This window comes from Eschrichtius robustus, chromosome X, assembly GCF_028021215.1.
Source record: "Eschrichtius robustus isolate mEscRob2 chromosome X, mEscRob2.pri, whole genome shotgun sequence".
Lineage (NCBI taxonomy): Eukaryota > Metazoa > Chordata > Mammalia > Artiodactyla > Eschrichtiidae > Eschrichtius > Eschrichtius robustus.
In genome coordinates, this window is record NC_090845.1 from 104,622,317 (window position 1) to 104,634,424 (window position 12,108).

Below are 12,108 nucleotides of genomic sequence, written 5' to 3' on the forward strand. Positions count from 1 at the left end.
GTCGTTGCCGTGCTCCGTCTGGCACCAAAACTTAATGTGGAGAAGCGGGTGGCAGTGGGAGATTTTTGAACTGGCTCCGTGCCCCACTGCTAAGCCTTCTGCCTGCTCTGCTCTCCCTCCCAGTGTGATGCAGAAGGGATTCTGTGAAGCCAGTGTTCACTTCAGACTTGCAGAAGAGACATTCTTAGAATTCTTAAGGAGAACTAGTTTCTAAAAGTCGAAAATTTACCAGCAAACGAGTGACCTTTGGTGTAATATCTAAGCAAAAGTAACCCAGGCTGATTTTGCACTGTTGACACGGAAATATTACGCGATAATGATTGCTTTTTAAAAATGCAATTGAAATGATATGCTTAAGTTTCTAATGAGAGCATAAACCGGCTTACTGGTAATGTGCGCTTGTAAATACATGAGTGGTTGGAGGGTTGACTGTATACCTGCATATACATATTTACATATCACTTTAGGGTCGCAAGCTTGGTTTTACATTTATACATACATAGTTAAGATGATGAAAGATCAGTCATCCTGTACAGTGGATGTACAGGGGCCACCACAAAATCATAAAGTCTTAAGTGTTTGATGCTGTTAGTGACTCCCGGTAAGAATCCGTTGCTTCCTCTCTTTGTACCAAGAAGCAGACTGTAACCAAATCTGTACTGATGAGTTCCCTTTTTCAGTCTCGGTCCTTTCACTCTATGTTAGACATCAGAAAGTTATCTCCATTTGCGGAATTGTGCATTTCTTCACAATTTGAGGGTTTACACATGGAAGTCTATTTAGATTTGGTCTGAGTGGCCTAAGTCTGGAAGAGTGTACTGTGTCCTGAACCATGGCACAAAGGTTGACATTTAAAAGTTTATTTTTCTAGGGATTAGGAAAATATTGACTTATTTTCCTTTGGGGGGCTAATATAAAGCTGTTTCAATAAATGTATTTCAATGAAAAAGAGATTTGATTTGAAGAAAAATATGACATATATGATAGTGCAGAAGTTGTGGCAGAAATCTTGAAGATTGTACCATGAGTAAGTCGAGTTTGGGAGACACTTAAGCACAGAAAAAGGATCAGTAGTTGGAAGACTTGGATTTGAATCCTGATTCTACCGCTAGATGTAGACAGCTGATCTTAAGCCTCCGAGCCAGTTTCTTCATGTACAAAGTTGAAATGATAGTATTTTCCTTCCTTGTCTATTTGATGAGTTTTGGTTAAGAAACAGGTAGAATATATGTTGAAAGTGTTTTCTTAAGACTGCAGAGTCATCTTGGAGTGAAACAACCACCAAAAACCCTAATAATATGAGCAGCAAGTTATTTCAAGAGAGCTCAGGAATCAGTGAATGAGAACTTCCAAAGGCAAACCTTTTTTTTTTTTCCCCCTGCATGGTGAAAACTGAGTAGGTTCCAAATTTAGGCTGACGGTTTTCCTGTCACTACTTAGGAAGAGAAGACTGAAACATATGCTCGCTTCTCTCCAGATTATATAAATGCTTTTGCCTTTTACTTAACGCTGCTACAGAACTTACAGAAGGACGCAGTGGGACCTTGCTATTATTTGGGTGTTTATAAACTACTGATTATTATTTTTTTAAAAAATAAATTTATTTATTTATTTATTTTTGGCTGCATTGGGTCTTTGTTGCTGTGCATGGGCTTCCTCTAGTTGCGGCGAGCGGGGGCTACTCTTCGTTGTGGTGCACAGGCTTCTCGTTGTGGTGGCTTCTCTTGTTGTGGAGCACAGGCTCTAGGCACAGGGGCTTCAGTAGTTGTGGCACATGGGCTCAGTAGTTGTGGCTCGCGGGCTCTAGAGCGCAGGCTCAGTAGCTGTGGCTCGTGGGCTTAGTTGCTCCGTGGCATGTGGGATCTTCCTGCACCAGGGCTCGAACCCGTGTCTCCTGCATTGCCAGGCGGATTCTTAACCACTGTGCCACCAGGGAAGCCCTAAACTACTGATTATTATAACACAGTTTTCTTGCGTTAGGCAAAAGCACCTTTTCAGGCCAGTTAGTGCACGAACTGGCAGGAAGGCAGTGCCCAAACCTGAGAGAAAGACCCTTTTTGTGTGTGATGGAAGCTTTATTTCGGGTAACCCTGTAAGTCTGATAATCAAATGATAAAGCCGAATAGGAAAGTTAGATAAGGGTTATGTTCTAGACCGCCGGGCAGAGCTGCCATTAAATCATGGTAATTCTAAAAGTCAAAGGTTTTCCTTGTCTCTGATGCCAACAGAGTTACAGCTGAATCCTACTGACAGCTCGAATTGTGCTTTTAATTCCGGGGAGAGGGCTGGAGAAACACATGGGGATTGGAGGCAGCTGGGGGATGGGAGGGGGCCCTTAATCCTTCTCTTTTTCTTTTTGTAAAAATGAAGCCTGATTCACAGGCCTAGATCTTCTTCTAGGGGAAGGTTTGTGGGACCCAGAATAGCCACCCCAGCTTCTTCTGCAGTTGAGCTATCCCTGACAAAGGAGTAGGAGTGAAGACCGAGAATGCTTAGTTGAATCAGTTTTCTATGAAAAGTGAAACCTCGTTTTCTGTAACATGAATATGTGGCCTTTGAAACACAGGGAGAGCTGGAAGTGTCATTTTTAGAAGGCATATACTGTACATTTAAACAAGTGATTCATTTTGACGTACCCTTTAGCATAGTAATTTGACAACTAGGTTAGAAAGCTGAAGGAGGATTTTCTTTTTCAAAGTTACTTGGAGCAGGTACCTGTGAAATTATTGTGCAGAGAAGATTAACAGATGCTAATTCAACAGGTTAAACAATGAAATTGGAGGACTGTTTTTGCAATCTGTATTGGGAAGATAGTTGGCACCGAAAGCAAACCTTTGAAATTATTTTCAGTCTCTGAGGCTTGCCTCTTTTTTTTGTTTTTAATCAGGGTATAGTTGTTTTACAGCGTTGTTAGTTTCTACTGTACAGCAAAGTGAAGTAGAGTTCCCTGTGCTGTACAGCAGGTTCTCATTAGTTATCTATTTTATACCTAGTAGTGTATATATGTCAGTCCCAATCTCCCAAGGCTTGCCTTCTTAGATGGGGCTTTATTCACTTAACTTCTCTGAGAAATTGATCACAGACTCTAAGTGTTAGGGCTCAAGCTGCAGTCACAGTGTCCTTTCACTTGGGTCCACGAAACATGGTAGATATGGGACAAGGGGGTCAAATGTTCCTATCAGAAAAATCTCTGAGTTCACAAAATAGGAGTGTTTTTTTCTTTTATTTCAACTCGTTTTGCACGGGTATCCATAGACATGATAGGGATGATCTGCTTGATTTGATCTCATGGGTCAGTAAATCCAAATTTAAGACTTGAAATGAAATATATCTTTGTTAGGATCTTTTTTCCCCCAGATTTATTGAGATATAATTGAAAAATAAAAGTATATATTTAGAATGTACAGTGATTTAATATACATATACCTTGGGAAATGATTACCACAATCGAATTAATTAACACATCTATCACCTCACATGGTTACCTTTTTTTTGTGTGTGAGAATGCTTAAGATATACTCTCTTAGCAAATTTCAAGTATGTAATACAGTATTGTTAGCTGTAGTCACCATGCTGTATGTTCGATCCTCAGAACTCACTCAACTTATAACTGAAAGTTTGTACCCTTTGACCAACATCTCCCCGTTTTCCCTCATCCCCCTGCCCTTGGCAACCACCATTCTACTTTTTTTTAGATTCTACATATAAGTGATACCATACTGTATTTGTCTTTGTCTTTGTCTGGCTTATTTCACTTAGCATAATGCCTTCAAGATTTATTCATGTTGTCACAAGCAGCGGAATTCCTTCTTCTCTATGACTGAACAATATTTCATTGTATATATGTATACGTCACGTTTTTAAAATCCATTCCTCTCTTGATGGATACCTAGGTTGTTTCCATGTTTTGGCTATTGTAAATAATGCTGCAGTGAACATGGGAGTGCAGATATCTCTTTGAGATAATGATTTCTTTTCCTTCAGGTATGTACCCAGAAGTGGGATTGCTGGATCATATGGTAGTTCTATTTTTAACTTCTTGAGGCACCTCTATACTGTTTTTGTTAGGACCTTTTAGACTTGTTGAACACTGATTCTCATTCGTTAGAGTGGTTTACTCTCACCTAACTAATCTTACAGAGGAAACTCTGTGACAGCCTTCGGATATGGAACTGCGATATAGCCGTGACCGCGTATAAAAACGGTTCTCAAAGGATTGTCTGGATACAGTATACTGGAGACGGCCTCAAATACTATGTACACAAATACAAATATAACCCCTATTCCATTATGCTGTTAAGTTTTAATACATCTTAAATTCATCCATTATGATATTAAGTTTTAATATATCTTAAATTCAAGTTTTCTTTATACAGTTTTCATTATAAAATTATTAAGAAAAATAATTTAAGTAAAACGTTATTACTAGAAATCACTAATATATACCCGCCTGGGTTTCCAATAGTGTGTTGAGACATGGCTCTGGTAGAATCTGAATATCTCCAAGTTCATTCAACACTAATGACTGGATGTCTACTGAGTGCCAGGTACTGTTCTAGGTGCTAGGGTTATAGTGGTGAACAGATGAAGGGAAATCCCTGCCCTTAAACAGGCAGAGAGGTAAAATAGACAGTGTATCAGATCAGGGTAAATTCAGTGAAGGAATAGATGATAGGAAGGTAGGTGATGGGATCCTATTCCAAGTTCAGTACCTTGAATTTTAGTATTTTCCTGTATTTCTCAGGGGAGGAAAGGCTGTATGAGGTGGAAAGAACAGAGCTTTGGAGTCACAGACTCAGGTTTGAATTCCAGCTCTGAAGGTGGGCAAGTTACTTAACCTGTTCTGAGTCCAGGATTTCTTCATCTGTAAAATGGGGACAAAGATTTAATCTATTTCATAGGGTTATTATGAGTCTCATGTGAAAAAATATAGAGAAAGCACTTGGCACGGTGCCTGGTATCTAGAAAAGGCTCGGTAAGTGCTCTTATTACTCTTATTAAATCAGTCACATCCTGGATTTGTCAGGGTCACTAACCCTGCTCCTTGTAACCTTGGCCTCGGGCTGTGGCCCTACTATCAATGGCCGGGTCACCTGGAAGTCCCACAGGGATCCCCTGACTTTGCCACCCAGAGCCTCATCCTCTCATGCCCTGCCCATTGGCTCAAGCATCTCCAGTACCCATGCCTGCCCCAGCTATTTGGAAACTTGAGACATCCTTTGGACAGCGTGCCTGGTACCAAGTAGGCACAGGAATGTTGATACTTTCTCCCCTTTAGTTACCCAGTGAATAGTGCATACTCAGTAAATATCAACTGACAGGCTTCCATATATGCCACTTTTTGTTTTGCCTTAAATTCAATAAATTGTTGGGAGGCACACGGATAAGCAGAGTACAGGGCTGTCTCTCCTGAACTCTTGTGTTTAGCAGAGAGATCTGTGTTTATATGTATGTATTCGGTGTGTGGGTCTAATTATGGAGAATATTTCTCTCATAAAAGTGTCTCCTTTAATTGCTGAGTATCAATAATCCCTTCTTTGGTGAAATAATGTATCTTTGACACATGACGAGGAGGAACTACTCTCGTGAGTTTGACGGTATTAACTTTCTTTTCGTCTCTCATTAAGGAAAAGACCAAAGTTGTTGAGCCCTTGGACTATGAGAATGTTATCACCCAAAGAAAAACCCAGATTTACAGCGACCCCCTCCGAGACCTGCTTATGTTTCCAATGGAAGATATATCTGTGAGTTCGCAAGCACTTCTTTAAAGAACAAAACTGCATTTTTCAAGGCGGTTCGTAGGGCAAGGATGTTCTTTGTCTTCTAGATCTCGGTGATAAGTCGTCAGCGCAGAACGGTGCAGTCCACTGTACCAGAGGATGGTGAGAAGAGGGCCCAGAGTTTGTTTGTCAAAGAGGTAAGAGGCTCAAAGGCCACAGAAGAAAATTCATCATTCATTCATTTTAAATATACTGTATTTAGGGGCTTCCCTGGCGGCACAGTGGTTGAGAATCTGCCTGCCAGTGCAGGGGACACGGGTTCGAGCCCTGGTCCGGGAAGATCCCACATGCCGCGGAGCAACTAAGCCCGTGCACCACAACTACTGAGCCTGCGCTCTAGAGCCCGTGAGCCACAACTATTGAGCCCACATGCCACAACTACTGAAGCCACGCGCCTAGAGCCAGTGCTCCACAGCGAAAGAAGCCACCGAAATGAGAAGCCCGTGCACTGCAATGAAGACCCAACACAGCCTAAAATAAATAAATAAATAAAAATTAAAAAAAATATATATATATATACTGTATTTAAAATGCTCTTTCTTGGGGATATCTGTATGTGTATGGCTGATTCATTTTGTTGTGCAGTGGAGGCTAACACAACATTGTAAAGCAACCATACTCCAATAAAATTAATTTAAAAATTTAAAAAAATAAAATGCTCTTTCTTTAGTGTAAATGGAAAATAAAATTACTAGAACTTAACTGACCTCCATAACAAGTCTATATGATGTGATATAGAGGATACAATTTAAATACTTTCACAAGTAGCTTGTATTCATAGTTTTTTTTTTTTTTTAGAAGGCAAAGGACATTGTTTACTTTTATTTATTTATTTATTTATTTATTTATTTATTTATTTATTTATGTGGCTGCGCCGGGTCTTGCTGGCATGCAGGACCTTTCTTGCGGCATGCGGGATCTGTAGTTGCAGCATGCGTGCTCTTAGTTGTGGCATGTGGGATCTAGTTCCCTGACCAGGGATCGAACCCAGGCCCCCTGCATTGGGAGCGTGAAGTCTTAACCACTGGACCACCAGGGAAGTCTTTTTTTTTATTTGAACACTCTTTGGACTTGGAGTCAGAGTGTCCAAGAGAACATATGAATTGGTATTTATTGCCACCAACTGGTTTAGGAAGACACGGTTAATCCCCAAAGGAAGATCCCAGTACCAACATTCCCCAAATGATTTTTAAAAGTCTTTCAGCCTATTACCAGACATAAAAAAAGCAGATATACATGTACTTTTCCTACATTTCAAATTAAAGATTCTTATTTTCTTTCAGTGTATTAAAACCTATAGCACAGATTGGCATGTGGTAAACTACAAGTATGAAGACTTCTCTGGGGACTTTCGAATGTTGCCATGGTAAGTTTAGAATTTAAGGGAAACTTTCAAGAGGAGAGTTATTAAACATTTTACCTTTTTTCAAACCATTTGTGAAGCTTCTCAATTATAACATATAATAAAGCAAAACCTCAAACAACCAGCATGTTTGGTAAATGTATTTTGGGTAATTGGATATATTTTAACTTTGCTCGTTGAAATTTTTTCCAAAATGGACGAGTTCACTTTTTGGCTTTGGTACATCTATATTGACCATAAAATCATCTTTCTTTGATTCTGGATAATGTAGTGAGCATTTTCTAGTGCTGTCAATGAAAAAGCTAGAAGACATTTGGCTCAGTTTGATGGCCCCAGACATCTCTTGACAAAAGTACATCTCTTTGAGTTGCGTTGAAGGGCAGCCGTGAGCACCCTGGCCCAAGATCCAGACTGTCAGGGTTCAAATCTTACTTCTACCACTTCCTAGCTGGATGACCTTGGGCTAGTCACTCAGTCGCTTGAGCCCTCACTTTTCTCCCCTTTCTCATCCGTAATACTATTAACCTCACAGGATATCATACGGGAGATGTTTTGAAGAAATAAGACTTGGTGTAGCCTTTTGTAGTTTTCAAGGCACTTTCTCAGACGAGAAAACTGAGTCTTAAAGATGTCCTGTAAAGCTGAGTCCTAAGATGATCAGTCCAGGGTCATACAGCAAACAGACGGAAGAGCCAGAATGACCTGCTGTTGCTTTTAGGCCTGGGAAAGATAAGGTCCCACCAACAGTGACAGCTCTGGCACACATTCCTTGCAATTTCTGCAGTTTGGGCTTAGTTACGTCTTTGCTGCTGGCTGCGCATGTGGGAGTCCTTTTACAAAAGGTAATGCAAGTTTAGTCAGAGGGGAGAATCTGACTTTGGAAAGGAGAAAACAGTTTCTCCTTCTTATGTCTTGGTGTTTCCTTGGTTGTGAAAGAGAGAAGTCTACTCATCTTGCTTTTTTTTTGTCTGTTCTGCTTAGTGTCTAAGACAGCTCTCTTGTATTTTCAGCAAATCTCTGCGACCAGAGAAGATTCCCAATCATGTGTTTGAGATTGATGAGGACTGTGAGAAGGATGAGGTAAAGATGGGGGCAACTGCACTGGTTTCTTCAAGATCACTTCTGCTGAGAGATTTCCCTGGGAAAAGATGAGGGAAAGAATTGTTTTCGAATGATCTGGGGCCAGCTTTCAAGCTGACGAGTGTCTTTAAGAATTTTTTTTTAATTGTTGCATTTCCAAATGGAGCTTAGGAAAAATCAAGTGAAATGGGCTGTGATGTGTGTATAAACATGTTTTCCCACCTGTGGGACACGCTTGTGGAGTTGCTTTTCCCGCACTGGGCATGTGGCATGGTGATTCATCTGGACTCTCCTGCCTGATAGATCCCTCTTGGGACAGATGGCCCGGATGTCTGTGACATTTTGAGGTGCAGTTTGACTGTTTATGTAATGCAGACTTTCCCAGAAGACAGTCCATACGATCCAGTAAATACTGAGTGCCTACTGTGTGCACGGCACAGAGCCTTTCATCCTGTAGTTAACAATTTCAAGTTTAATCAGGCATCGTCACGGTGGGGGGCGGGGGTAGGGGGAACTTTATGCTTTGGAAAGTCAGGCAGGGCCTAGTTCGTGCCCCCCAACTGTTTGATTAGATGCCAAGCCAGCTGCTGTTTTACTGATGGTTTTCGCTCTATTTCAGGATTCCTCATCGTTATGTTCTCAGAAGGGCGGTGTGATAAAACAAGGCTGGTTGCATAAAGCCAATGTAAATAGCACCATCACGGTTACCATGAAGGTAAGAAGTAGTTATTATATTATTTCATCATTTTAAGGATATTGCCATGACTAGCCTGTCTGGAAACAATATTTCTTTTTCAAAATTTCTTACAAGGAGCCCTAGCAAAAAAAAAAATCTTTAGTGAGAGGATTCTCACACATGTATGGAATTTAAGAACTCTGAAACCTCAGGATAAATTTAGAAGTACACCTTTTTAAAGAAATGTAATTATTATCTTCTGAATCAGGATGTTTAAAAAGGAGGCTGTCAGTTGAATGAAGAAAATAGCTTTGAAACAAAAAAGGCATCAAAGGTTCCTGTGTGGAAATGAATGTAAATGAGTAGAAAAATAGGGTACTCTATTTCCTTAGCAGGTATTAATTAGGTGCTTATTATACGCTGTTCACGGTGGGGAACATATGGCTCGCTAAGATGGGATCCCTGGCCTCCAAAAGCCTCCAGACTAGATAAGAAACATACCAAATTAACTACTATACCAAGCGGTACCTTAGTGCTGTCAGAACTAGAGACTTCTGTAGTCTGGCCAGAATAGCGAGTTTGTGTACGGGGTTTTTGTGCGTGGCTTTGAGTGCCTCGGACATGAGGTTGGCTTTTGTTCGGGAGGCTGTGGAGAGCCATTAAAATCCAAAGGTAAAACTAACAAGCTACTTGAAGATTCTGAGCAGAAAACCAAATGATTCCCTGATACCAGATATAACTGTCCTTTCAGATATTCAATAGAACATCATGTGGTTCGCCGAGGATGACTCACACTTGCATTAAGTATTAAAGGTCATTCTGTCTTTCACACAGCCTGCAAGCAGAAACCATGGTTGTCTACCAAGGGGAGACTCAAATTTTATCTTAATTTAATATTTTGCCTGCTGCTTTCCATTTAGTGGTCATGTCCTGTTCTCACTTTCATTTTCAAGCCCTGAAAATAACAAATCCAAGTGGTAGGATGCTTCCTATATGTCTCCTGCACCTAAGCCTGGGCCTCGGCACGTGGTGAGGATAAGAAAATCCACTTATTGATGACTTAATATGTGCCAGGCACCATGCTGAATGTTTCATATTCTGTATCTCTTTTAATCCTCATGGCAGCCCTAAGACACAGGTATTATTATTATTCTTGGTTGACAAATGTGGAAAGTGAGGCACGAAGAAATTCAGTGATTAACCCAAGGTCGTATAGCTTCGAGTTTTCAGAGGTGGGATTTGAACCGAGGAAGGCTGATGCCTGAGCCTGTGATCTTAATCAGCACACTGTTGATGCTTCCTAGCTGAGTAAGTGAGACTCAGGCGTTTATCGTATTACCTATCAGAGTTATCGGGTTCCAAGGTGCATGTGTGAAGGTGAAAATTCTGGGCAGTTTGTTAGAAAATGCTTCTGTGGTTTTTGACTGCACCCCCTTCCCCTAACCTTCTCAAAATATTAAAATGCTTTACCCATACTTAAGCTTTAGTTCAACATTAAGTAAATATAATGTATGGAAATCTGGATTCCTAAAACAAGACTTTAGGAAGTTAATATCTTTACAAGACAATTCACAGGATTCCTTTCAATAGTGAGTTATTCTAATGACTTTAAATTATAATTTGCTTTACATATAACTTTTTTAGGAGTTCATATATTATAAATCAAAATACAGTTGTCTGTAAAAAGTGCATGCTTTAAATTTTCTTTCATAATTTGTGAACTACAGATTGGTTAATATAGTAGGCAGAATAAAGACCCCCATGCAAAGGTGTCCATTCCTAATCCCTGGAATCTGTAAATGTTCCCTTACATGGCAAAGGGGAGTTAAAATCACTAATCAGCTGGTAGGGAGGTTAGCCTGGATTATCCAATGTAATCATCATGGTCCTTTTAAACTGGAAGACGGAAGCAGAAGAGGAGAGTTGGGGAAAGAGATGTGAGGGCAGAAGCAGGGTCAGAGAGAGATGCTGTGTTACTGGCTTTGAAGATGGAGAAAGGGCCAAGAAATGGAAGCTGGAAAAGGCAAGGAAGTGGATTCTCCCCTAGAGCCTCCGGGAAGGAACACAGCTCTGCTCTAACCTTGATTTTAGCCCAGTGAGATCCATGTCAGACTTCTAACCTCCAGAACTGTGAGATAATACATTTATGTTGTTTTCAGCCTCTAAGTTTGTGGTAATTTGTTACAACAGAAATAGAAAAGCAATTCAATCAGTTAGTCAAAGATTGATTGTTTAGCTTTTGTATTGTCTACCCCTGAGATTGCAAACTCCACTGCTTACAAAGGCCAGGCAGGAACCATAAATTCATGAAGCGGGGGTGGGGGGCGTGGGGGTGGGGGGTGGAGGGGGGGTGGGTCCGAGGCAACCTGGTGACCACGTGGCCTGGCTGAAGGGGACAGCTGCTGCTTGTTTCCAGCTAATTGTTGCTCTGCTGCTGCTGAGCTAGGCTCTTTGCTTTTCCTCTATTTTATCCCCAGCTGTTCATATTTTGGCTGCTTCTTTCTTCTTCTTTTTTTTTAAGTGACATATAATTCACATAAGATAAAAACACTTATTTCTTTTAAAACCTCTACCAAACAGTAGGCAGAGGAAGGAGAAGAAGAGTAAACCAATTTGGTCATATGTGCTACACAGTTCTTTAAAAAAAAATGTGTGAGGAATAATTTGAAATATAAAGGCCGTTAATGAGCTTTGGGAATTGTCTCTGGTTATGGATTTCATTTATCCCAGCTATTCTTTATTATGGATTGTGGCTCTCCATTTTGGTTTTCTGGGAGCTGAAAATACACCCTATGTTCTTCTGGTTTTACCTCCGGATAAAGGTCCAGCCAGATTCAGTTAAAGGTGTCAGGGATTTTGCCAAGATATTTTTTTCCTATAAGAACTATGTTTTAACTCTTATTTAGTTTAGCATCGTTGAAATTCGTGGAAACTTGCAGTGTTTACTGTGCTCTCTCTCCCTACATAAACAGAGGGCGTGTGAGTGTGGAGCAAGGCAGGGGGAGGATTGGGCATAGGTGGCAGTTTCATAGTTGTCAGGCTGGAGGTTGGAGTGAGGGCCAAAGCAGAAATCCAGGCCCGTGAACTGAGGTGCACTGGAGACCTCAGGCTTGTATCCCTAGGTGCCCTGTACAGGATGGGGGATCGTACACATTCTTCCTGCTTCAGGCCTGGATTGGCTCAGGCATAGACAGAAGAACTGCAGTAAA

General features: G+C 40.8%; 1 protein-coding gene across 3 annotated transcripts in view; it reads left to right on the plus strand.

Moving 5' to 3' along the window:
* The window catches only part of DOCK11 (dedicator of cytokinesis 11), a 189,405-nt gene that overhangs the window by 34,528 nt on the left and 142,769 nt on the right, over positions 1 to 12,108 (plus strand). For all 3 annotated transcript variants that reach the window (XM_068532530.1, XM_068532532.1, XM_068532531.1), the window contains exons 2-6: positions 5,628 to 5,744; positions 5,828 to 5,917; positions 7,064 to 7,146; positions 8,154 to 8,223; positions 8,843 to 8,938. In XM_068532530.1, coding sequence (XP_068388631.1) covers positions 5,628 to 5,744; positions 5,828 to 5,917; positions 7,064 to 7,146; positions 8,154 to 8,223; positions 8,843 to 8,938 — 456 coding nt within the window. The remainder of the gene's footprint in view (positions 1 to 5,627; positions 5,745 to 5,827; positions 5,918 to 7,063; positions 7,147 to 8,153; positions 8,224 to 8,842; positions 8,939 to 12,108) is intronic.